Here is a 25,538-nt window from a genome sequence, read left to right as displayed (position 1 = left end):
CTTAAAATTGTTATAACACAGTGAATATCAGTTGATGTTGCAACTAGTCCCTGTGACAAAGCCTCTTGTGACTCAAAGACTTCTTTTGTGGCCCAAATTCTCCAGGATTCTTTTGCCTCTGAAACCAAGCAAGACCCAGCCTTGCTATGTTTGTGACATATGTCGAAAGTTTCTTTCTTCTCTCAAGACTCTTCACATTAGTGCCCCATTTTATTTCCACCGTTTCAAAGGTCTTATTGGACTTTTTAAAAAAATACTTTCTTATATCTGCCCTGTGTTTTGTAGCCTATTTTTGCACATTATTTGGATATTCTCTGAATGTAAAGCTGTTTAGGAACCACAAAACAGAAACTCAGAAAGAGAGAGAACACACAGTTGCAATTGAAATTAGTCAACCCCCGTTGCAAATCAGGTTTATTATCAAAATTTACAGACTTTCGGCTGGAAATGCAACTTGTACTGACTTTTATTTGATTTGCTCATTGCAAACAGCTGAAAGTCTGTAAATTTTTGATAATAAACCCGATTTGCAATGGGGATTGAATAATTTTGATTGCAGCTGTAGATAACATTGGTAGCTAGACAAAAAAAGCCAGTGTTCTAAATTATCATTGCCTATAGTAGCTTCCGCCAGCCTGCTGCCCTTCAGAAGTTGTTGTACTCCAAAAATCCCAACTCTGGAAAGCACCGGCTTGGAGCGGGCCCATTTTCATAGCAGTTCTCCCCGTTCAGGAAACTCAAAGAAAATAAAGGAATATTCAAGACAGTGTGACTCTGGTTTTTACAAATTTATTTATACATAAAAACATAAAATCAAGTCTACATTGGTCACCAGAAATAACATGTAAAAATAAATAAATAAATAAATAACCACCAAGAGCTCAATGGAAGGGGGGGGGGGAGAAAAGACAGTGATAATATTAATATGTACAGCCTGAAATCTGGCTTCACCCAGGTGAGCCTGGGATGCGCCAGGGAGGCAACATGCTGGCAATGCGGACTATCAGTTTCAAACACGGCATTGGTGCAAAGGCATCAGTCATTAGGGGGTGTTCACATATCACATTCAGTGGGTTTGCCATCTGGGCACCTGTGTACAGAAATAGTTGGGCCGTACACTCATACGGTTATTCACATGTAACAATCAATGAATGCAGTGGCGTAGCGTTGCTTGCTAGTGCCCGGGGCAAGGTGCAAAAGGGTGTTGTGCCGCAGTTTACCCATAGCATGCCCACAGGAACCTCCGCAGGTCTGGCCCAGGAGCCAGCATGCTTCCGGCCAAAGCTTGCGTGGCTGCTTCTATGTCCACACTGGGCGCTCCAGCGGCACCCTGCTGTGCCTACAGCTGCCTGCTCCTGTACGGGGGCCTTGTCTGGGGGCTCTGCGGTGGCCCCGGGGCAGGAGGGAGCTGAGGGGGCTGCCTGGCGCAGCAGCAACCCAGCGTGACCAGCAGCGGCAGGAGCCATGGTGCAAGAAAAGTGTGTCATGCCATCCCTAGGCGCTGAAAGGGATGGGCAGCGAGAGGGGGCTTTGCCCCTGCAGGGGAAGGCCTGCCCGGCTGCCCGCTCTCCACTCGAAGCCTGTCCGGCTGCTCAGGCAACATGCACACTGCACATTACCGGGCCAGAAAAGGGAGCCACCTCCCTGCCAGTCATCTTCAGGACTGTTGCGGCTCAGTTGTGCCCTCCTGAATGTGCACCCGGGGTGGTGGCCCCTGCTGCCCCCCCACCACATTACACCTCTGAATACGTGAACAGCCTATGCACCTGTGCACACCAGTAGCTGAGCTGTACAAATAAACACGTGCACACTCTTTCACACAGACACTTGTACAAGTGTAGGGGCAGCCGGTACCTGTGTTCAGTGCAACATGGGAACAAGCCCATTGTCACATTAGACTGGGTGTATGTGTGTGTGCATGGCTGGTGAGACTTGGGGTTCTCTGTACCCCCTTAATGCTTCATGGGATTGATACAAAGTCTTACATTTCCAGGATCGCTAATGTAAATTATTTACTTTTCTTGTAGCACGCTGATATAGGCCACATCCACATCCACACCATACATTTAAAGCTCTACAATACTACTTTAAACAGGCATGGCTTCCCCCAAAGAATTCCGGGAGCTGTAGTTTGTTAAGGGTGCTGAGAGTTGTTTGGAGGCCCATATTCCCCTCCCAGAACTACAATTCCCAGAGTGGTTTAACAACCAATCCCTCTTCACAGGGAACAATGGGAATTGGAGCTCTGTGGGGAGAAAAGGGGTCTCCTAATAACTTTGAGTGCTCTTTAACAAACAACACTTCCCATAATTGTTTGGCAGGATCCTCGACTGTTTGAAGTGGCAATGAAACCATTTTAAATACATGTCAACGTGGCTGTAGACAAAAGGGAGATGAAGGAGAAATCTGTTTCAGTTTGCGTTATACTAGGAGCTGCCTCTGAAGACGGGATGGAAACTTTGGCTGGTGCAGGCTGCTCACTGGGGCAAGACAGTTTGAGCATTTTACACCGATCCTGGCCCGACTGCACTGGCTGCCAATGAATTTCTGGGATCAGTTCAAAGTGCTGGTTTTGACCTCTAAAGCCTTAAATAGCTCAGGACCAAAATAACTTCCCATATGAACCAAGCCAGACCCTGTGATTGTCTGAGATCCTTCTTTGTGTGATCCTTCTTTGTGTGCTCGCTTCATGAGGGCCCCGGAGAGTGGCAACACAGGAATAGGCCTTTTTTGTGGTGGCTCCCCACCTTCATGACATATCTTCAGATGCCAGGAGAAAATGTTTCTCTATAACCCAGGCCTCTGACTGATTAAACACTCTATAGTCTGATAAATGTATTTGTGGAAGGGAGCTATTGGTTTGTTTTTGTTGTATGATATATTTTGTGTTCTCATTTTGTATTTTCATGTTGTGAACCGCCCTGTGATCTTTGGATGAAGGGCAGTATACCAATTTGACAAATAAGAGCAATAGTTTAATGTATTGTATTGTATTGGGTTTTTTTTTAGTGTTTAAATTTTTTGGAAAAGTAATAAATATTATTATTATTATTTTTTTAAAAAAGAGCAATAAAAATAATAATTCGATGGAAACCCACCTTATTCCCAGTTCCTGAAATATGATACAAACAAAAACACGGTTAACTTTCAAGTTTACACGTCTCTAATCCCCCCACCTGCAAAAACCACAAGCCCAAAAATGTGTACAAAAATGCATACATTATTGGAAAGTGTGGAGTGAAATGCATACATTGGTGAAAATAACATATAAAAATGCATCATACCAGGGGAAATGGCTTGCAAAAAATGTGCATGTATTGTTAGGTGACATGCACACTAAAATACAGATGAATTTTAGCAAGGACCAGTGTTTCGCAAACCTCTGCAGACATGTGGAGAACTGAAGGTATGACTGGGATAATGAGAAGCTGCAACTGAAAAAGACAGATTCATCCATCCCTAAGTCACAATCAAAGCAATTTGAACAGCAACAGGAAGGACTCATAGCAAGCTTTGGCACTGCAGGGCTCCTGCTGAGACCCACACCCGTTAGGGGTCCATTGCTAATCCTCAGAGCTTCCTTGAACTCCTCCTTCTCCTCCTACCTGTTTCTTCCTGATCACCTGCCCTCTCCACGAGAGCAAGGGGCAAAATGAGCAAGGTGGATCAGTACCCTCCACAAACTTGACTCCTCTCGCCTCCTCTCAGAGCTGGTGCATATATGACACAGGAGAGGCGCATAAAATGAGCAGCAGAAACAGTAAGGAGGAAAGAGAGGTTAAAAAATATAGGCTTGAGCACTCAGCCCAAGGGCCCCTCAAAATCTGAAAAGGGCATAGATTTTTAAAAAAGGATGGATTCCCCATCACAGCATACTTCATAATATATGCTTATGAAATATTGGTGCAGGGGGAATTCTAGTCCATATTAGAAGTAGTCTAGATGTGGCACGAACATCATTCTTCTTTATCACAGGACAGTTGTGTCTGGCTTGTAATGTGAATCAGAGCTGGTGAAGGACAAAATGGCTGCCCTACACCCAGAAAAACCACTGACTGGGCTAGCTGACTGCATGGAAGCTGACTTGAAAGCATAGTCACCAACTCTATGGTGCTGAGGACACCTCAGGAAAGTATGTGGGGATGGGGATGAGCTCTCCCCTCACTCTTGAGGGGCCGGGCCTCCTTGGGGCAGGTCTTGTAGCTTCTTCCTGATGCACATGACATCACATGCGTGTGTCACACATGTGAAGTCACATGCATGTGACAAACCTCCCCCCTCCCCAAGTTAGGCGGAACTTGATGCCTTTGCTTGAAAGTGAGGCTTGGAGGACCACATTTGGCCCCAAGGCCCACAAGTTCCCGTCCTCTATTTGAGAGGTACGTCACACATTTATTCCCATTTTAGAGATGAGGGTAGGAAATAGTGCCTATATAAAAGCAATGCCACCACATGTGACTACAGCACCCAGTACTATAGTCTCATTTGCCTAGAAAGTACTGCTCCTTACCTTCATTGGTAAAACGGGATTAATCATGGCGGCCTCTCAAATTTGTTAGGAGGACAAGCAGAGCAAGACAGCAATGCATCCCTCGAATGAAAAATGCTATGAAAATACTAGTGATGGTGGTTCTAGGTTCATACCCAGGGTAGGAACTTGCACACAAGACTTGAGGCTGTGCTTTACAGCTGGGAACGTGTGCTCCAGGTACAGATCGGCTCTTTATTAAGTGGGGATGGCTTTGGACTCACACATGTGCTAGAGCAACACTTGTAGTAGCAATAGGGCCAGTTTGCTGGACAGACCCCCGAGCTCAGCTGCACAGCGGCAGAAAGACAATGCCCAGACGGCCTATCCTGTGGTGCAGAAATACTGTACATGGATTGGCTGCATGTTGGCTAGCCTTTCAGTCAGAGCCGTCTTGCCCATAGGGCTTAGTGGTGTGTTGCGCCAGGGCGCCGGCCTCTCAGGGGCGCCCCAGCGAGTGGGGGAGCTGCGCGGCTTTGCTGGCGGCCTCCCCTTTCCCTGCACGCCAGCCAGCTGCACCCCGCCAACCATAAGGCTGGCGGGCGTGCAGCTTCCCTCCCAAGCCTCTGCGGGGATCGCTCTCCTCCCGAGGAGGCTTGGGAGGGGTGCTACTTCACTCCCAAACCTCTGTGGGGATCACTGTCCCACAGCGGCATGGGGGAGAGTTGCGCCCCCTCAGATGGCTGGCAGTGTGCAGCTATGGCCACCCCAACACTATCTGTGGTAATTTGGGGGCGCTGGGCAGATATTTGCACCCCAGCGCCGCATCTGCTAAAGACGGCCCTGATTTCAGTAGTAAACCACCCAGTGGATTCAGATATAAATTGAACCCCGTGGAGAGGGACCTTCTTTGGGCGCAATCTGGGTTCAGCAGCAAGGATGTATAAGGGCTCGTTTTCATCTTAGGGCAGGGTGATGTAGTATATTGACCCAAATACAGCCTTCATACAATCCAGGGTGGGGAGTTTTTTGGGGGAGGGGGAGTGTGTGTGGTTATATTTGGGTCACTACAGTATTTTCTCAACAAATACCTGTGTGTTTATCAAGGCATTGCAGTTGTGGGAGGGTGGCACACTTTGAGTCTTGGAGTACAGCTGTGTGTGTGTGAAAAGCAATGCGGGGGCTGGGAGTTTGGGAAATATTTACACAGAAAGTTAGTGGGTGGAGAAAGGATTAAGTTCTCCCTGTCACGGGTCCTCTCTAGCATAATGTTTGTGAAATGTTTATGAACACAGGGTTGGGAGTCTGTATTGTCTCAAGACATCAGGAAAAGAGGAAGGCCATTGTGTTCAGCCTTCTAATTCAAGGCCTCGTACACTGCTAAAATGCAGAGCTTTAGAAATCACTTGCAAATTAAGGCCTGCTTCACACATCACAGGTTAAGCACATATGCAACGTGAGTGTGGAGGGACACCATGCTCAAATCCACATCTATTTTGTACCATATATGTGGCCAATGACAGCTTTCTGGCATCTCTCCCCACCTCTCATTCTTAAAATTACATGAAGCTCTTAGGTGCTAGTTTTAAAACCAGAAGGCTCTAATCCGTATTGAGGGGGATTTGAAAATGATCAGAGGTAAACTGGAGTCCAACAATTTTTTATAGACAGGAGAAAAGTAATTTCCTATGGACTCTTTGCAATTCTTAATGGCATGAATCCTGATTTTGGAAAGCAAATAGGAACAGAAGGAATACAACAGACTGCGGCCTCATCCTTTAATAACAAGGAAGTGGGAAGAACTGGGGAGATGGCATAGCTGTGGACTTGTTCCCAGTCAGGATGTTTTCCTGCGAATGATCTTCAAGGCAGCTAGAAACCACCACCGGCTTTGCAAGGCTGTTTCTGCTAGTTACAGATGCTACAAAGAATGCTATAGTGACCAGCTGAAGTTCTAACTATGCATTATTTGAAGATGTGTATAACTAAACCCTGATGGGTGATTTTCTTTACAAAAAGAAAAAGCAGCCAGGGTGGTAGAGGGAGAAGATAAACAATACAACCCTACACATGTCTACTCAGAAGTGATTTCCATTTGAATGGAGAAGTGGCAGAAAAGAGTGGATTCAAGTTGATTCGCTATTAAAAATTTCTGCAGCCTCTTTTCCTCTGCAGAGTTCCAAATACATGCTTGTTAAAAGTCAACATGGTTAGGGAGCAGATGTGGGCATGTTTGGAGCAGGGCATTTTAATAAATCATGGCTTTAAGTTGACCTGTTCAAAACAAATCATTGTTGAGATTAACAATGGGTTCTCAGGTTTGGATAATGCACCAAGTTGTAGTCAATTAAAAACAGAAGGAAAAAAAGCCTTCCAATCTCCTTTCTAAGACTCAGTGTGTCTCATTCCCACCACAATAAACCATAGTTTACTGTGGCACCCAAACACAAAAAATGTCAACTCATAAAAACTCAAGGTCAGGGAAGGGAGCCCAATGTCTCAAAAGAAAATGGAAATCATGATCAAAGAAAGAAGGGTAAAAATATATTACAATAATAACCTGCTGCAAACTCCTGTCGTTGTTTTTTGTGTTCTCCGATATGAAGACCACAACGACTAATTTACCTGGCCGCACAGTTAGGGTCATGTGTTTATTTTAAAGCACTAGTAGAGTTGCTGTCATTGCTGCTTTCAATATTACATAATCACCACTCAGATTTGAAATGCTCAAATCATCATCCTCATTGGCAGTGAGACTGTGGGAATGAATGTGTTCTCAAGAAGACTTCAAAATATTTGTACACAATCAGCTCAAACCACTGGTGCGGATGGGGGACAAGGAAGGAAACTGGTGAGATCCAATTCTTTTACATGACAAATTATTGCTCTCTTTTGGAAGTTTCTGCTTGTAGATGCGGTGGAGCATGGAAGCAGACAAACAAGGCTTCTTTAAGCCACCTGCTAAGTTTCCTAAACTGTCGGTGCGGCCAAAGATCTTAATGTGATGCGACCAAAAGCTAGGGGAGCAAGGGGTAACGGGAAATATGTGAAGGGAACACCCGCTGCCTCTTTTATAGTTAATCCCTCATTCCATTACTTATGGAAGGAAAATACTACAGGCACTACACTTTTAGAAAAAAAATAAAATTGCACCAGGTGATCCAAACACAAGCCACCTCCACACTGTCAGTATTCTGCAGGAGCACAACTGAAATTTAGGATTGCACAATTAAAGTTGATTAAAGCACTCAGTTGCCCGAGTGTAACACATCTACTTAAACACCCACCCACCTCCCCAAACTGACTTTTTGTAGTTGGGAAAGTGATGGGGAGATGCACTGGCAAATGTGGGATGAACAAACAATTATTACCACCAAATCAGGATGAATTAAGGACCAATGCTAATCGTTGTATAATCTCCTGGCAAAGAAATCAGAATGAATGTTCGAATGAAGACCAGACATAGCCTAACTTCTGTTTAGGCACAAATCATGACGGGATGCTCAATAAACAGGTCATCTGGAGCAGCTGAGCTAAGCCTTTGGGGCAAATGCAAAATTGTACCGGAGGTGTTCTGCCCTCTCACAAAAGATGCCTTTGAGGCTTAAATAGGAAAACAGGCTCCCAGTTTAATGATGTCTGCCAACAGCTGGTCCCCTGCCCTTAGGTGAGGTAGATGGAGGGGAGGAGAAAGACAGCAGGCGGGCACTGTGGAAAGTTGATCGGATCAGCAGGATATGGCAAGCAGGCTACACCAAGCCCCTCCCACTCAGAGGTTATTAACCCCATGGGGTCACTGGTGGTTCACCAGGGAGCAGGCTGGTTTTGAGACTGCAATTAACAATGCAAATTCTGCTAATCAGAAACATATGTGCATAAACCCAATTAGCTGGCTGGGAGGCAAGCAGAGAAGAGGGGACGGTAACACTGTCAGGGCTTCGTGTTCACAAGCCCAAGAGTGATTCTTTTAATCACCGCTGCAAGCTGAGAGTGATCTGCGGAGGTTTTCCCCACGGAGGAGGAATGGAGGAAGCAAAAGACTCTCCACTTCTATCTCAAGCCGGACTGACATCCTTTCTATTCCTCCAGAAAGTCGGATGAGGTGGAACATACCATGCAGGGCTGCCACCCTGCAAGAAGTTTGCTGTACGTTTCACAGCAGCAGCTAGGGATGGAGGTGGAATTCAATTTAGTTCACATTTAAAAGGTAGCCTACCTAGTTTGCGCTTTTATAAAAGAATAGGTGAACTGAGATACAGTCTGCCCTGTGTCGCCCTGGCAACCGGCAGGCTCTTTCCACAGCCAGTGGGGCAGAAGCAGGTTCTCTGCTAGCTTGTAGTTGGTTGGTTTGGGGCTCTCTTGGGACGAGCTCCATACAAAGGCAGAGAACTTACAAGCACCTGTCTGGAACAGGTGCTGCTTTGGATTGTTAACTGATCAATTCTTTTGCCCCTGAGAAGAAGAGAGTTTTAAACCTTTTGATCCAACTGTTTGTGTTCCAGAATTACTACTTTAAGAACTCCACTTTGCTGTACCAGTCTGGCCTAGTCCTTCCTCCGTCCTATTCCATCTGCATTTCACAGCTCCTGGGGTGTCTCAATAAAGGAAGGGGGTGGTTTCCTGTGGGTTCAAAATACCCTTTGAAGGTCACACCTGCACCCTTCATTTAAAGCTGCATTATCCCATTTTAAGCAAGCATAGCTTCTTCCAAAGAATCATGGAAACTTTAGTATGTTATGGGTCATCAGAGTTGTTAGGAGACGCCCTATTCCCCTCAAAGAGTTATAATTACGGGAGTTCACCAGGAAGAAGGGTTGATTGTTAAATCACTCTTGAGAACAGTAGCTCTGCAGGGGGAATAGGAGTCTCTTAATAACTCTCAGCACCCTTAACTACAGCTTCCAAGATTCTCTGGGGAGAACCATGACTGTTTAAAAGGCGTAATACTGTTAGAAATAGTGCAGATTGAACCCTATTGGCAAAACAGAGGACAGGTAATGCAGACAGTAAACACGAGATATTTGCCAAAAACAAGCCTTCCCAAAAGCTCCATAAAAATATTCACATTTTCGATAACTGAATATAAACATTCCCATTCAACACACACACCATTTCGGTTCCCACTCCCACATTAAATAAAAATAGACCTCTCTCCCAGCTTTTACCTGCTCATGGAAGAGGCAATGCTAAGCAATGACAAGGAAGATCTGGTGGCTGATTTGCCAGTTTATGGCTTCTAGTAGCCTAGAACACTAGCCCATTACTTTGGACAGGAGAAGTATGCTGGAGAAAGAGGGTTCTCCACAGGCAACCAGTGGAACAGGGTTGTTCTCTCCCAGATGAGAAAACACATAAATGCCTTACATTCCATCTGATCCCCAAGTATCTCAGAATCCTATTGCTATCCTCTCTGAGGAAAAGGACAAGATATATTCTTGTCTCTGTATTCCATGTATAGAAGCTGACTGGGCAGGCAACTGAATTTTGCTTCAACTATGGTGTCTTCCACCACACCTGAGGGCAACAGGGCACCTTAGGAGCTGCAGGGCAGGCTGCCTGGCACACACAGCTCTCCACCACTCCTGGGCCCCCCAGCATCTGCAACCTGAGGCAGATCCCTCACATTGCCTAATAGCAGGGCCGGCCCTGACCACTTACGTATCCCTGGTCAATAAGAATTTGCAGGATATTCTTGACAACCTGTGATGACGGACTCTAACAAAGGAACAAGGGCCAAATCCTGCACTTTCCCCCTAAAAATGTCTTCTCACATGGCAACAGAGAGGCTCGTGGAGCATGAACAGGCCTCATCCCATAGTTTAGTGGCTGCAGGAGAGCTATAATGGCATTTGCTATGGCTGGCACTCCAGTAGCCCTTGGGAACTGATATCTGGGTCATGGGCAAGAAGCAGCCACCTGTGGTAATTGGCATGGAGATTATTGCATATTCTCCACTGAAAGCAGCTGCTGCTTTGATTCTATCCTGACAGAATGGTCGACTGGTAACGCCCCCCACTTCCCTTTTTATTTCTCACTGGGATGCTCAAGTCAGGATAGCGCTACCAGAAGGATGCATTGGGCATGACAGGGTTGGGGTTGGTGCCTCACACCATTAACATGTGGCAGGACAACAGCTGGCGATCCATTTTGGCCAGGCAAAGGACCTCAACCAAGAAAACAGGTGGTTCTCCTGGACTGTACACACACAATCTCCTCCCCCCAGTTGAAAGATGCATCTCCTCTCCAGAGCGGGCAAGACGATGCAGAACCCTTCAGATTTCAGTGGCAATGATGTCCTCATAAGGGACATCAGTTCCATGGAGGTCAAGGTCTAAAGGCTCTTTGCCATCCTCCCCTGCAGCCAGCTGCTGGAGCATCTTCTCCAGGTTCTGGTTCCGTTTGTACATGTGCAGGTAGCTCTGCTGCAGCTGCTTCTGGTAGTGGATGACTTTCTCTTTCTCCTCCTTCCAGGTCTGCCGCTCCTGTTGGAAGCCGGCTGTCATCTGCTGGTTGCTATCCTGAGCCTCTCCCAGCTCGGCCTTCAGCTTCTCCACTTCCCGCCATAGGGCTTGCGCTTCCTCCGTCATGCTCCCCTCCAGGCCCGCGGAGGCTGCCCCACACTTCATCTGCTCCCTGAGGATGGTGAGTTCCGTCCGCAGCTCTGCGATCTCCTGCTCCAGCAGGTTCACCTTCTCCCTCAGGAGCTCCGACTCATTCTTCTTGCGCTGGAGCTCGTTCTCGCACACCTCCAGCTCCATAGCCTTGGCGTGCAGGGAATCTTCCAGGTCCTGAATTTTCATATCTAGCAATTCCATCTTTGCTCGGATGTCCTTCAGCTGAGCTTTCAGGTTGAGGACCTCGTTGGTCTTGCTGTTGAGCTCTGTCTGGGATTCCTTCAGCTGCTGCTTCAGGAGAGAGATTTCACCAGACTTCTGACACACCTGGAGGGAAATACGACAACAACAGCCAGGGTGTCATACAGGAATCAGCCTTCCTGAGGCCAAAGCTATGGTACAACTAAGTTTAGTGTGGACAAGCAGTGATTATGGTATACATGAGAATAGATTAGACCAGGGTGGGGAACTTCAGGTCCAGAGGCCAAAGGCAGCCCTCCTGGCCTCTCCAGCTGGCTATAAGATCTCTCTCAAGCCACACCCCCTCTCCCCAGACCTCGCCCCTTCCTGGCCTTGCTTCACATCCAGAGTGTTTTTGCCTGTCTGAAATATATCCTTGAATTCAGATAACGCCTTTTGCTTGCTTGGCTGGAGGATAGAGAAGAGTATGTGTATAAACGAGCCTACTGAAAAAGGGTAAATTCTAGTTGTTCTCCCCAATTTTGCCTCCTGTGGCCCCTGGAAAGTTGGGTTGTAATCATGGGAGAAGGTCTGTAGAGCCTCCTGGGAGACGAAATCCGTTTAGCACCCACTGAGTCAAGTGTTTGCTGCTAGCCTATTTGTTTAGGCCAGCGGTTCTCAACCTGTGGGTCCCCAGATGTTGTTGGACTACAATTCCCATCATCCTTGACCACTGGTCATGCTGGCTAGGAATGATGGGAGTTGTAGTCCAACAATATCTGGGGACCCACAGGTTGAGAAACACTGGTTTGGCAGACATTTCATCATGGCTACCTGCTTTCTGAACTATTGCATGGTTTCCTGAAACCTCTAGTGTTTTTATTTCTTTTTTACTGTTGAGTTTCTGATTGATTGTTTTAGGCTTATTCACATCCCACCTTTTTTCTCCAAGGGGCGCATGGTTCATCCTACTCCCCAGCTGGCTAAGAGGTTGTGACTTCATGACTGAGTGGGGATTTGAACCCTGAACTCCCAGATCCTAGCCTGACACTCTAACCTCTACACCACACTGGCCTCCTAGAGTCTTTCTGCTATGGGGCAGCTATAGAAATTAAGCAGGTAAACAAATGTGGGGAAAACGAAATGTCACTTAGAGAAGGATCTGAACTATTTTCCTGGAAGCTTGAATTTGTTTTATTCTGGATTGCTTTATCTGATATTTTAATGTATTGTGAACAGCTTTGAAATTCTTTCTTTAAAATAGAATTATTATTATTATTATTATTATTATTATTATTATTAATACCCCGCCCATCTGGCTGGGTTTCCCCAGCCACTCTGGGTGGCTTCTAACAATAGATTAAAAATACATTAAAACATCAGTTATTAAAAACTTCCCTAAACAGGGCTGCCTTCAGATAATAATAATAATAATAATAATAATAATAATAATAAATTTTATTTATATCCCGCCTTCCCCAGCCGAAGCCAGGCTCAGGGCGGCTAACAACACTAAAATAGTGCAACATTATAAAAACATTATAAAAATTAATTAAAATCAAAATTGATGGCAACCATAAACTAAAGTTTTGTAAAGATTGCCAAAGGAGGGAGTCAGGCTGCGCCCTGACCAAAGGCCTGGTGGAACAGCTCTGTCTTGCAGGCCCTGCGGAAAGATGTCAAGTCCTGCAGGGCCCTTGTCTCTTGTGACAGAGCGTTCCACCAGGTTGGAGCCGCAGCCGAAAAAGCCCTGGCTCTAGTTGAGGCCAGCCTAACCTCTCTGTGGCCTGGGACCTTCAAGATGTTTTTATTTGAAGACCGTAAGTTCCTCTGTGGGGCATACCAGGAGAGGCGGTCCCGTAGGTACAAGGGTCCTAGGCCATATAGGGCTTTGAAGGTTAAAACCAGCACCTTAAACCTGATCCTGTACTCCACCGGGAGCCAGTGCAGCTGGTATAGCACCGGGTGAATGTGATCTCGTAGCGAAGACCCCGTAAGGAGTCTCGCTGCGGCATTCTACACCCGCTGGAGTTTCTGGGTCAGTCTCAAGGGCAGCCCCACATAGAGCGAGTTACAATAATCCAGTCTGGAGGTGACCGTCGCGTGGATCACAGTGGCTAGGTCAGGGCGAGAGAAGTAAGGAGTCAACTGCTTAGCTTGGCGGGGATGAAAAAATGCCGCCTTTGTTATAGCTGCAATCTGCGCCTCCATGGAGAGGGAGGTATCGAAGATTACACCCAAACTCTTAACGGACGGTGCTGGCACTAACTGCACCCCTGCAAGAGATGGGAGTTGCCCCCTCAATCCCATATCGTCCCGTCCCAGCCAGAGGACCTCTGTCTTCGAAGGATTTAACTTCAACCGGCTCCCACGTAACCATCCAGCCACAGCTTCCAAGCATCTGATCAGTGTGTCTGGGGCCAAGTCAGGATGGCCATCCATCAACAGATAGAGTTGGGTGTCATCAGCATACTGATGGCAGCCCAGCCCAAAACTCTGGACAAGCTGGACGAGGGGGCACATTAAGATGTTAAAAAGCATCGGGGAGAGTATCGCACCCTGGGGCACTCCACACACCAAGGAGTGGCGGGATGACAATTCCCCCCCATGTGCCACCCTCTGTCCCCGACCAGAGAGAAACGAGCGCAGTCATTGAAGGACTGTGCCCTGGATCCCCACGTCGGCAAGACGGTGGTCCAGGAGTTCGTGATCGACCATGTCGAAGGCTGCTGACAGGTCTAGAAGAATCAGCAGCCCCGACCCGCTTCGATCCAGCTGCCTGCGGAGATCATCTGTTAGGGTGACCAGAGCCATCTCGGTCCCATGACCAGCGCGGAAGCCGGACTGGAATGGATCCAGAGCCGATGTTTCATCCAGAAATCTACCAAGCTGTTCAGCAACCGCTCTCTCAATCACCTTACCCAGGAATGGAAGATTCGAAACCGGGCGGTAATTGGATAGATCTAAGGGATCTAATGATGTTTTCTTTAAAAGCGGGCACACCACTGCCTCCTTCAGTTCCCCTGGGAATGTCCCGGTGCCAAGGGACAAATTGATGATATCCCCCAGGGGGGCCCGCACCTCGTCTGGACACGCTCTAATCAGCCAGGACGGGCACGGGTCGAGAGGACAAGTGGTGGGCTTTCCAGCTCGGAGGAGTCTGTCCACATCGGCTGGGGATATCCGGTCAAAGTGGTCCAATACTGGACCCGAGGACAGTCGAGGGGCCTCCAGTTCCTTTATTGTATCCAAATTGGCAGGGAGGTCATGGCGGAGCAACAGGACCTTCTCCGCAAAAAAGCTCGCAAATGCCTCACAGCTGTGTGTCAAATTGTTATTTAAATTTGGCTGTCCTTCGAGGGACGTTAAAGACCAAATTATACTAAATAATTGCGCCGGGCGAGAGCTAGCGGATGCAATGGAGGCCGAGAAGTAGGACTTCTTAGCGGCCTTCACTGCCATCTCATAGATTTTCATAAAAGCCCTATAAGATGTTCTTGAGGCTCCGTCATGGGCACCCCGCCATACTCGCTCTAGCCGTCTGAGGTCCCACTTCATTTTCCGGAGCTCCTCGGTAAACCAGGGAGCCCGGTTTCTGCGGGGTCGCAGAGGGCGCTTAGGTGCAATCTCATTGATGGCTGCCAGGAGCTGGGTATTCCAGCCCTCAACAAGCTCAGTCAATGAGTCGCCAGGGGGAGAAAGGTCCCGCAAGGCTTGGCGGAATCTATCAGGCTCCATCAGCCTCTGCGGGCGAGCCCAAATTGGCTCGCCACCTAAGCAGGGTGGGGGTGGAACGTCAATCCTGGCTTTCAGAGCGTAGTGATCAGACCATGGCACCTTCATCGAAGGAGACATGATCACATCTATACCAACGCCAAAGATCAAATCCAGCGTGTGGCCTGCTTGATGTGTGGGGCCCGAAACAAACTGGGAGAGCCCTAGTGTCGCCATGGAAGACACCAGGTCCAGAGCCTGTGAGGAGGAAGTGGCATCAGCATGGATGTTGAAGTCCCCCAATACCAATAGGTTAGGGAACTCCGAGGCCCAGCTGGCCACTGCCTCCAGCAGGCCAGAGAGGGTGGCTGCTGGTGCGCTAGGTGGCCGGTACACCAGCCAGACAGCCAAGCTCACCTCGGAGCCCCACACTAGGCCAACACATTAAATGCCAGGGATCAATGGCAATGGTAGAGCCCTGAAAGAAGAATCTTCCCGGATTAATAATGCCACCCCTCCCCCCCAGCCCACAGTCCGCGACTGGTGGAGGACGGAGAAACCCGGGGGCGCCATCTCTCGTAAGATGTCTTCTAAATGTCATATAGTTGTTTATTTCCTTGGCATCTGATGGGAGGGCGTTCCACAGGGTGGGCACCACTACCGAGAAGGCCCTCTGCCTGTTTCTCCATAACCTCATTTCTCGCAGTGAGGGAACCGCCAGAGGGCCCTCAGAGCTGGACCTCAGTGTCCGCACTGAACAATGGGGGTGGAGACACTCCTTCAGGTATACTGGGCCAAGGCCGTTTAGGGCTTTAAAGGTCAGGACCAACTCTTTGAATTGTGCTCGGAAACGTATATAAAGCGTTGTAGAAATGAAATGAAGAAGAGCAAATTTCATTGGAGAAAAAAGGTGCCTTGACACACTCTTGTGGTGACCGTAACCAAGGTTTAAGGTGCCATTCGGTGATTACCTTATGTACCTGAGTTTCTAATGATGCTTGTAAGCCTAGGTGAGGGAAGGAGAGAGGTTTGTGTGAATGGGTGTAGAAACTAGTCTCCTGAGCACAAGTAAAATTCACATTTGTTGCTCCGCCTACTTTTTCCTCAGGCCCTGCCCACCATCGCCCTGCTGGGAGGTTGCCCAGAAGGAAATGTGACCCTTGCAGTTGAGTGAGGCTTCCTGCCCTGACTTAGCACCTAACTGCCTAATGGTAGGGCCGGCCCTCACCAGTGTGTATCTAACTGAACTCGATGCTATGAGGCAGACTAGGCTGACAGACTCCGTTTCGAAAAAGCACCAAGCTTTTTAATATGATTTCGAGCAGCGGAAAATGGATAAATGAGGCACTTTCCCAGTCTACTTAATCCGCAGCTGAAGTCAGGGCTGCATAGTTCTTTCTATGGTTAAAATTTCAACAGTGGTGCACAGTAGCTTTCTGTGGTATGGTTTTTTCTTTTTTGAAATCCCCTTTTTATTCTGGGAATATCATCTGGAGATGATTCAGCCAACAGAATCAGTAAAATTGGGGTAGAAGGATACAAACAATACAAGTAAAATCGCACCGACGCAGAAAAACCACATTTTAATTCTATTAGCTGTTTGTTCCGTTTCCAAATAAAACTCAAATATTCTTTGGATTTTAAACTCTCCTGGTAAAAGGCAGTCAATAATTGGAATAGCCAATACAGAATGCTGTCCTGTCTAGACCTTTTAAGATGGTGACGTGGGGTGTGTGGAATCGTCAAAATGCTACAGCATTTGTTTATTACATTTTGATGCCACCCTTCTGTCAGAGAACTCAGGACTATATCTGCAGTGCCTTTCTCTTTATCCTCACAAAAGTGCTCTGAGGTAGGTTGGGCTAAGAGACAACTACTGACCCAAGGCCACCCTCCCAGTTGAAGCCTAACCCTCTAAAAGCATTGCATTTTCATTCCTCCAAGCCCTGCATTCTCCAAGCACTGAGCACTTCTAAGCCCTGCATTCTCAATTCAACAAAAGCATCTTAAGAGACCTGAAATTTAACTTTAGATTGGGGTTTTTCAGCCCAAGGGCCATATTCCCTTCTTGGGGGGCTGCATAGCAAATGTGGGAAAAGTAGATGAAGCATAAATTATTGTACAGTGAATCAAAAGTTGGAGGTTTCTAAAGAAAAGTGTGCTTTTAGGTGTGTTGTGCACCCACCGACAACAGCTCTCCATCTGTCTTCCAGGCAAGGAAGAGATATTATCCCAATACACAGGCATATTCCAGCCAGGCAAAAGCCTGAGGGCCAAATAGAGGGGACTGGAAGGCTGTAGCCCCAGGCCTGAGGTCCCTCGCCCATTTCAGATCTTTGCCATTTACAGCTCTCACCTTGGGAAATTTGCATGACTGCACAAAATGTATTTGGGTAACTTAACTTGGATGCAGCAATCCTAACATTAACCCCAAGTAGGGTGACTGCTTAAGAACAAAGTGATCTTTAAGGAAAAGGCCTCCTAAACTATGATATGATGTGTTCGGTTTCATTATGTGGGAATAGCAGGCAGTTCTCCGGTTCTTTTTCAGAAAGCAAAGACAGTTAATCCTGCATATGTTTCATGTTCATGCATTATAACATGAAGGCAAAATGCAGTTGCTTCGTTCATTTCAACGTGGCCTGAATATGACTTCTTGAGGTATGTCATGGATTTGTAGAGCATGAAGCTACATTAATTAATTCAACCCTTCCTTAAAATCAACCTTTTTTGGTGAAACCTTTAGCACAACTGCCTAGTTCTCTGTCTTGCTATAACTCAGCCTAAGCATGTGTAAGGGGCACTGCCACGTGTTGCTTCTCTGTTAACCTCTGCCTCTGTTTCTCTCCTCTTCTAGGTTGAAGTCTGTAAGCTCCTGGGGGCAGGGACCTTCCCTCTCGAACTCTGTGAAGCACCGTGCAGAGTGATGGTGCTAAACAACTAGCTCTTCGTTGAATTATGAACCTCTAGTGCTCTCCCGATTTTTGTTCCAATGCAATTAAATGACTGTATAAACATAGAAATATTTCATTCCAAAAAAGTACTGTATTTTTTGCTCTATAAGACTCACTTTTTCCCTCCTAAAAAGTAAGGGGAAATGTGTGTGCATCTTATGGAGCGAATGCAGGCTGCGCAGCTATCCCAGAAGCCAGAACAGCAAGAGGGATTGCTGCTTTCACTGCGCAGCGATCCCTCTTGCTGTTCTGGCTTCTGAGATTCAGAATAATTTTTTTCTTGTTTTCCTCCTCCAAAAACTAGGTGCGTCTTGTGGTCTGGTGCGTCTTATAGAGCGAAAAATACAGTAACCAGCAAACTTTCAGCACACCCACTGAAGTTAATGGACCCAAGTTAGTCATGTCCATAAATTTCAGGGAGTCAACCGTGACTCCTGTTGGTTTCAACCCAATGAAAGTGATGGTGATGATGATAATGAATATTACATCAACGAAAGAACTGACAATGTTTCCTACGATTCTTTTTATGACTGTGACATACCAAAGGGTGTAGCTGCCTAACAGGAAGAGGTCCTTTCATTGGCTCAGGCCAGCCCATTTAGATGAAACTTATGCAAACACCATTTTGGTACGTACATGTCAGGGGACTGCCATCGGAACAGGGAAGGGAGGCAGAGGGGCCGTTGGGATACAGGGAGCTTCTGAAAATCTTGCGAAGCAGTTCCTCTTCCTGCAATGGGGAAAGCCACACCTCCAGGGTAAAGGAGGGGAAGGGGCTAGAGGATGCTGCGGGGAGCCTCAGCACCGCTCCTGGTCAAGCCGGCCAGGAGGGAAACACGCCTCATCCGTCACCCACCTTGTGCAGAGGAGTAAAACGCAAAGAAGGAAGGAAACGGCTGGGGGTGACTAAGTTCTTATGTTGGGGGAGGACCCGGAAAGAGCCACTCCCGGATTCTGCTAGCAGTTTAGGCAGACATGAACTGATGGTTCTGCACTGTAAATAGTGTTTGCACCCAAATAAAACCTGTTAAAGACAGGTCGGAGTCCTGCCTGGTTACTCACGAGCAACCACCACTGACATCTGACAGTACACTTGCCTGACTTGTGGTGGCAACACATCCTTTAGTCCCTCTGTGTACCCATGTACAACACATTCCCACCCCATCGCGGTGCAAGCTTTTCCCTATTAGGATGGAGCTGGGCCTCACCTCCCACTGAGTTTCCTCCAGCGCTGGGGCAAAGTTGGTCTTTTCCTTCTCATAGGACCTCAGCTTGGCCTCCAGAAGGTCCTGCTCCTTCATCAGGTTGGCCAGTTCCTCCCGGAGCTGCTGCTTCTCCTGCTGCAACTGGAACACTTGCAGCTGCAGCAGCTGCTGGGCCCTGTGGCTCTTCTGCGACGCCTGCTTGAGCCTGCTGTTGCATTTTTGCTTCAGCCCTTCCATCTCGTCCCTGCAGCGCCTCTGCTTTTCCTCGTAGCTTTGGCAGGAGGTGATCTCCTTCTCCTCAAAGCTGCACTGCAGCTCCTGAAGCTCTCCCTCCCTCTCCAGAAGCTTCTGCTCCAGCTCCTGGATGGCCGACTCCTCCGTGGAGATGGGCGAGCGGACGCAGGAGTTCTTCTCGCCCGGGTGGGGAGCAGCAGACATTTTGCCAGGGTTCAGGATCTTGGTGCCCCCATCCGAGAAGGACAAGGCCTTCAGGCTCATCATGTTACTGTCCTGCAAGATGGCGCACTGAGTGATGTTCAGGGCAGAGCCCCCAAATCGGCTGATGGGTCCCACGGGAGCGACAAGGGGGTCCAACTGGTAGCTGCTGGCTGTACTGTGCGTGGGAAGGCTAGACATGGAGTTTCGTCCTGAGTCTGACAGTCCTCCGGAGCAGAGAGCAGGCTTAGCGTCCGGATCCTTGGCTTTCTCCTGCGATTGGAGCTTCTGGGGAACATGGTTGCCGTGCTCTGGAGAAGAGTGGAGGACTGTGCTGGAGCGAGGGAGAACAGGCTTGAAGGCTGTGGGCCTTGTAGCACTCTTGTCAGTGGCCTGCGGGGAAAAAGAAACTGGATAATTACTGGGACTGGCAAAGGTGACAGAGACAGCCAAACCAAAAGTTCAAAAAGGAGTGAGAAATTTATAAAGTGCCCTCAAGTTAAAACCTGGACATGCTTTGATTAATTTTCACAAACCACAATATGGATTATAAGTATAGTATTCAGATAACAGAAGAAAGGGCAAAATGATTAAAGAAGCAGTTTATTCAACAGATAAGACAGACCTGCTTTGAGAAAGACAAAAGCCTATTGGGGAAGATAAGGAATTGGGAATTAAGAATAATGTAGCAAAGTTCTTTTGAAAGAACGTATGGATTTATGGATGTATGTTTTTATTATTTTATCATTTTTGTTAATTTATTGTGTGTGTGTGTGTAAGAAAACTAATAAAAAGCATATTAAATTTTTTTACTGGGGTACAGGAGTTTCCAACACTTGGTCCTTTTTCATCTATGCCAGAGAAAAGGCGTCACGGGGGGACGGGGATGGGACAACCACCTTAAAACTATTTGCTCAATGGAGGTCTGATTTGGCATGTTTATTTGACATATTTAGCAAGGAAAACTTTTCAAAAGAATATACTGTGTTGGTTTTCTCTCTCTTCTTTGTATCTGAAATATTTTCCTTCTTTTTTGTTTCCTTTTTATTTTTTCCACTTTACTTTGTTTTACTGAAATATTTCCAATGAAATATGAGAATCAAGAGGAAAAGAACTATTTTTCTAATAGCTCAAAGAAGTTAAACCGAAATATTTAGTAGTGGAGAATTCGATAAAATGTGCACAGTATGACACTACTGATTGCTTGTACTCAGGAGTGCAAAATAGTTTTCAGATCAAGGTCCACATTCCTTTCTGGGCAATGATCCAAGGGCCACATGCCAGTAGTGGGTGAAATTTTGCCTTTGTGTACTAGACTAGTCTCTACCGGCACTCGCACCCACCTCTCTGTTCTCCATCCAGGCAAGATAGAAGCATTATCAAAGTTCAAGAGCATGTCCCACATAGGCCAAAACATGGGGGGGGGGGGGGTTAAAGCAGACCTATTGAGGTGCATGACCTGAGAAGAATTCCAAGGGCGTGGAAGGGCTCTTAGACCTGTGGTTTCTCAGCCCTCTTTGAATGCTACATGCTACATTCAAACAACTGCAAAGCTCTACTTGGGAACTGTAATGATCTGAATTCTTGTAAATAAATACAGTGGTACCTCTGGTTGCGAACGGGATCCGTTCCGGAGGCCCGTTCGCAACATGAAAAGCGCACAACCCGCAGCAGCGCATCTGCGCACGCGCGGATTGCAATTCGCAACTTCTGCGCATGTGTGTGACGTCATTTTGCGCTTCTGCGCGAGCGGCAAAACCCGGAAGTAACCCTTTCCAGTACTTCCGGGTTGCCGCGGGACGTAAAGTGAAAGAACGTAACATGAAGAGGATGTAACATGAGGCATGACTGTAAAGGCATGACAACCCCACAGCGTGCACTTCCCTTCCACTGTACAGATCTTAAGGGAAACACTAAAGGCACAGCAGGGATGTGGGTGGCGCTGTGGGTTAAACCACAGAGCCTAGGACTTGCCAGTCAGAAGGTCGGCGGTTCGAATCCCCATGCCGGGGTGAGCTCCCATTGCTCGGTCCCTGCTCCTGCCAACCTAGCAGTTCGAAAGCACGTTAAAGTGCAAGTAGATAAATAGGTACTTCTCTGGCGGGAAGGTAAACGGCGTTTCCATGCGCTGCTCTGATGCGCCAGAAGCGGCTCAGTCATGCTGGCCACATGACCCAGAAGCTGTAAGCGGCTCCCTCGGCCAATAAAGCGAGATGAGTGCCGCAACCCCAGAGACGGTCACAACTGGACCTAATGGTCAGGGGTCCCCTTTACCTTTTAAAGACACAGGGTTAGCTGGAGGAGGGGCTCAATCTGGCTGTCTTCTCCCCGGAAGGGAGTCGCAAGGCTGGCCAGGAATGGCTGTGAGCTGCCCTGCCTGCTGCTGGTGTTGTTGTTGTGGGCACCAGGGATCTGCGAGCGGATCCAGTCCTCAGTTGCAGGATGAAAGACAGTGGAGGGGCAAGGAGAGGGGGAGCTACAAAAGAGCAGCCAATAAAAAGGAAGAGGAAGAGGAGAGGAGTAAGAGAAGAGATGTGGAGTGTACGGGAAGGGGTTAGAAAGGTAGTCCCTCAGCAAAAGGCAGAATGGAGGTGGGGAAGGCAAAGGATGCAGTTTTTGGCAGTAATACTTGTGAATATCAGTTGCTGGAAGCTACAGGGGGAGAGAGGGCTCAGATCCTGCTTACACATTTCCTACGGGCATCTGGTGGGCTGCTGTGAGAACAGGATGCTGGACCAGATAAGCCACTGGCCTAAGTTCTTACAACAGTGTGGTAAGGAATGAGCCAATACGGAAAGCCTCAAAGATGCAATACAAAGGAGAGAGGGCAATACAGAGGAAGGAAAGAGTGCAGGCATGGGGATCGGAGGGGGTGGTGCTTTAAGAGAGAAGAACAAGAGAAAATAGCTCGAGTCCTGCTGGATCTGGCCAAAGGCCCACCTAGTCCAACATCTTGTTCTTACAGCGGCCAACCAGCTGCCTTTGGGAAAACCAAAAGCAGGACCTGAGGGCAACAGGGCTCTGCTAACTTGCAGTTTCCACCAATTCCTAGCATTCTAAGAGAAGAGGCAGAACATAGCCATTTGCTGCTGACTGCAGGCATCGGCACAGAAACCAGCAGGCATGGCGGGACACCATGTCAGTTGATTAAATCTTCCGTTTGGTGGTGGTGGTTTTTAAAAACAGATTTAAGGTACACAAGGTCAACAGTTTGCTGAAACTAAGCAGGTCTGGGTCTGGTCAGCGGCCGGATGGGTGGCAGCCTAGAAAGAATATTTATGCCACCTTGCATTCCACAATAGAAGAAAGGCAGTACAGTGGTACCTTCGGTTAAGAACTTAATTCGTTCTGGAGGTCCGTTCTTAAACTTGAAACTGTTCTTAACTTGAGATACCACTTCAGCTAATGGGGCCTCCCACTGCCGCTGCGCCGCCAGAGCATGATTTCTGTTCTCATCCTGAAGCAAAGTTCTTAACCCGAGGTACTATTTCTGGGTTAGCGGAGTCTGTAACCTGAAGCGTCTGTAACCTGAAGTGTCTGTAACCCGAGGTACCACTGTACATAAAGGTAAGGATGAATCAATAAATAAAACCAACCATGTGTTGTCGTCAACCATTAGTTAACTTAATTCACTGATCAGCTGGGTGGGTCAGCCCCCAATGCACTGGGTCATGGGTCCCAACAGCAGCACCACCACCACCATATAAATATAGGGTAACTCCCCACCCCCCAAAATGCATTTTGCAATTAAAGATGGGTCCTGGATCTGAACATATTGAGGCCTACTTATCTGAAGGTTGATTGTGCATGTTTGCAAGCACAAATTGTACTACCACTCAACCAGACCACATCTTTACACAAGGATGTAAGAAAAGGTTGGCTGGATCTCTCCAATAATTCACTTAGTCCAGCTTCCTCTTTTGCCACAGTAGCCAACCAGAAGCCCCTAAGAAAGACATCAGGGTAATGGACATCTTTTCTTTCTCTGTGTCAGAGCCTTGGTTCAGAGGCAGGGCCCCTCTAAATGACCAGTTCTTGGGGGAGAACTGTGGGAGACAGCGACTGCCCTTGTGTCCAACTTGTGAGCTTCCCCAAGACATCTAGTTGGCTACTGTGGAAAACACAATGCTGGGCGGAACAGGCCTTTGGCCTGATCCACCAGCGTTCTTCTTCAGTTAGCACAAGTGAGATCTTTTGGTATACACTGGCCAGGTTTCATGCAACTCACTAGTTCTATCTGGTTGGAGACTGGCTTCAGTTTGGGTGGCGTCGGGGTGCCATAGTCCACGCTGCTCCTCCCAGCCTGGCCTCCCAGCTCCCCCCCCGACAGCGGGGTGTAGTCCGTCCGGTGAGCCTTCTGGTTGACCTTGATGTAAAAAAAGTCCTCATTCTTGTTGCCCTTGGAGCTGGACTTATTGTGAACAGTTTCCTGAGAGAAGCCAAATTTCAACAGTCCGTCTGAGTATCTGTTCAGCTTCTTCAGGTGGGAAGACTTGCGCAGCTTGTACTGGGATGCCCGGCAGTGCTTGCTATGGAAGCTGTGGCCTGAGATGAGGCTACTGACACTTCCCATGATGGTCCTGGGTGAAGGGCATGCACAGAAGGGAGGGCACCCTGGGTGGGTCTTCTAAGAGAATGTCCTCACTGTCGGGAGAGAAGGCTGGTGTTGTGGTCATAGCAGAAGCCTTGCTGTGCCAAGGAGCAATAAACCTGAGAAAAGGTGAGAAAGAAATGAGAATTGGTGAGAATGGGTCAAGGTGCCTAACATAAGTCCGCTCAGAGAACAGTCACAATGGATATGGAGGAAACTTAAATCCAAGTCCCACCTCTGTCATTGACACATCATATGGTGTTGGGTAAGTCACCATATCTCAGACTTGGCATCCCAACTGATAAATGAGAGTGGCAAACCCCAGAACCCCACTTCCTGTTGGAAAGACGCCACTGAGGAAGAGATACAGGGTGCCCCACAAAGTAGGGAATCTTTAATGTCTCCTCCCAACCTCAGGAACATGGTCCCTTTGCCTTCCTCAGACTCTGAGTATGAATACCCAGTGGTGTCTTCCCTGCCACACAGAAGCCAGTGGTTCTGGAACTGGGCAGAGACCACCGTCAGCTCTGTCAGTATGGTGCTGCCAATCGCAGAACAGGCATTGCTTTTGATAACTTGAGATCTTGGCTGAAGCAACATCCCTTTGTGATTTAGAATGTGCAAGGAGCAACAGCCAACTTACTGGGAGCTCTCCATGGTCCTGAAAAGGCCAGCCAGAATTTAAACAAGCTGTGTAAAGTCAAGATATACAAGGAGTAACCAATTTTTTTGCCCTCTAGCCAACATATTTGATAGTCAGGGGTGATGAAGCATCCATCAGCACCTGCAGGGCATAACAGTGTCTTTTTTAAAAGTGTTATGCAAACCAAAGCACAGCCATCCTTAGAAACTGATTTTATAAAGTTCTCCAACCAGGCAATGTGTACAAAAATGCATATATTAGTGAAAATAACATACAAAAATGTGGTTTTAGAGGAAATTTTAGAGGAAATTGCTTTGAAAATTTGTGTATCTTAGGCAAAGGTGCATTAAAAAGTGGATATTAGGACTGAAAACATAAGACTTGAAAAATGAGAAACTAAGAGGAACCAAAACTGACAGATTTGCCCATCACTCATTCTGGGCAACCAACTCCAATGAACAGCCTGGTGCTGGTAGAGATCCACTCCCTTCCCTTCCCCTCCCCCTGAATCAAAGCTTCATAAACAAAGCTCTAGAGTGAAGCTTAGCCACGGTAGTTTCAACTTTATTCCCAAATAAGCCCCTTGCTCTGCGCTTCCCCTACAACATTCAGCACTTTTTTATCTGCTCCAACATGGATGCTGCTGCTGTTCTTAATTACAACTCATGTCTTGTATACCATTCTCAAAGGCACAGTGTGTCACTGCCGTCATTGCAGCTCAGCGCTGGTACCCT

At 47.5% G+C, this 25,538-nt stretch overlaps 1 protein-coding gene across 1 annotated transcript in view; it reads right to left on the bottom strand.

Annotated features, from left to right (window-relative positions):
• Nucleotides 1-773: 773 nt before the first annotated feature.
• LZTS1 (leucine zipper tumor suppressor 1) overlaps nucleotides 774-25,538 on the bottom strand; it is a 51,873-nt gene continuing 27,108 nt past the window's right edge. Inside the window, exons 2-4 of the mRNA XM_080982448.1 lie at nucleotides 23,799-24,280; nucleotides 19,139-19,963; nucleotides 774-11,409 (exon numbers count right to left, since the gene is read on the bottom strand). Of these exons, the coding sequence (XP_080838574.1) occupies nucleotides 10,741-11,409; nucleotides 19,139-19,963; nucleotides 23,799-24,143 (1,839 nt within the window). The 5' untranslated portion in view covers nucleotides 24,144-24,280 and the 3' untranslated portion in view covers nucleotides 774-10,740. The remainder of the gene's footprint in view (nucleotides 11,410-19,138; nucleotides 19,964-23,798; nucleotides 24,281-25,538) is intronic.

Source organism: Podarcis pityusensis (genome assembly GCF_964106645.2).
Source record: "Podarcis pityusensis genome assembly, chromosome: 15".
Taxonomy (NCBI): domain Eukaryota; kingdom Metazoa; phylum Chordata; class Lepidosauria; order Squamata; family Lacertidae; genus Podarcis; species Podarcis pityusensis.
Note: the sequence above shows the minus strand (reverse complement) of the source record. Positions and strands in the feature narration are given on the sequence as shown.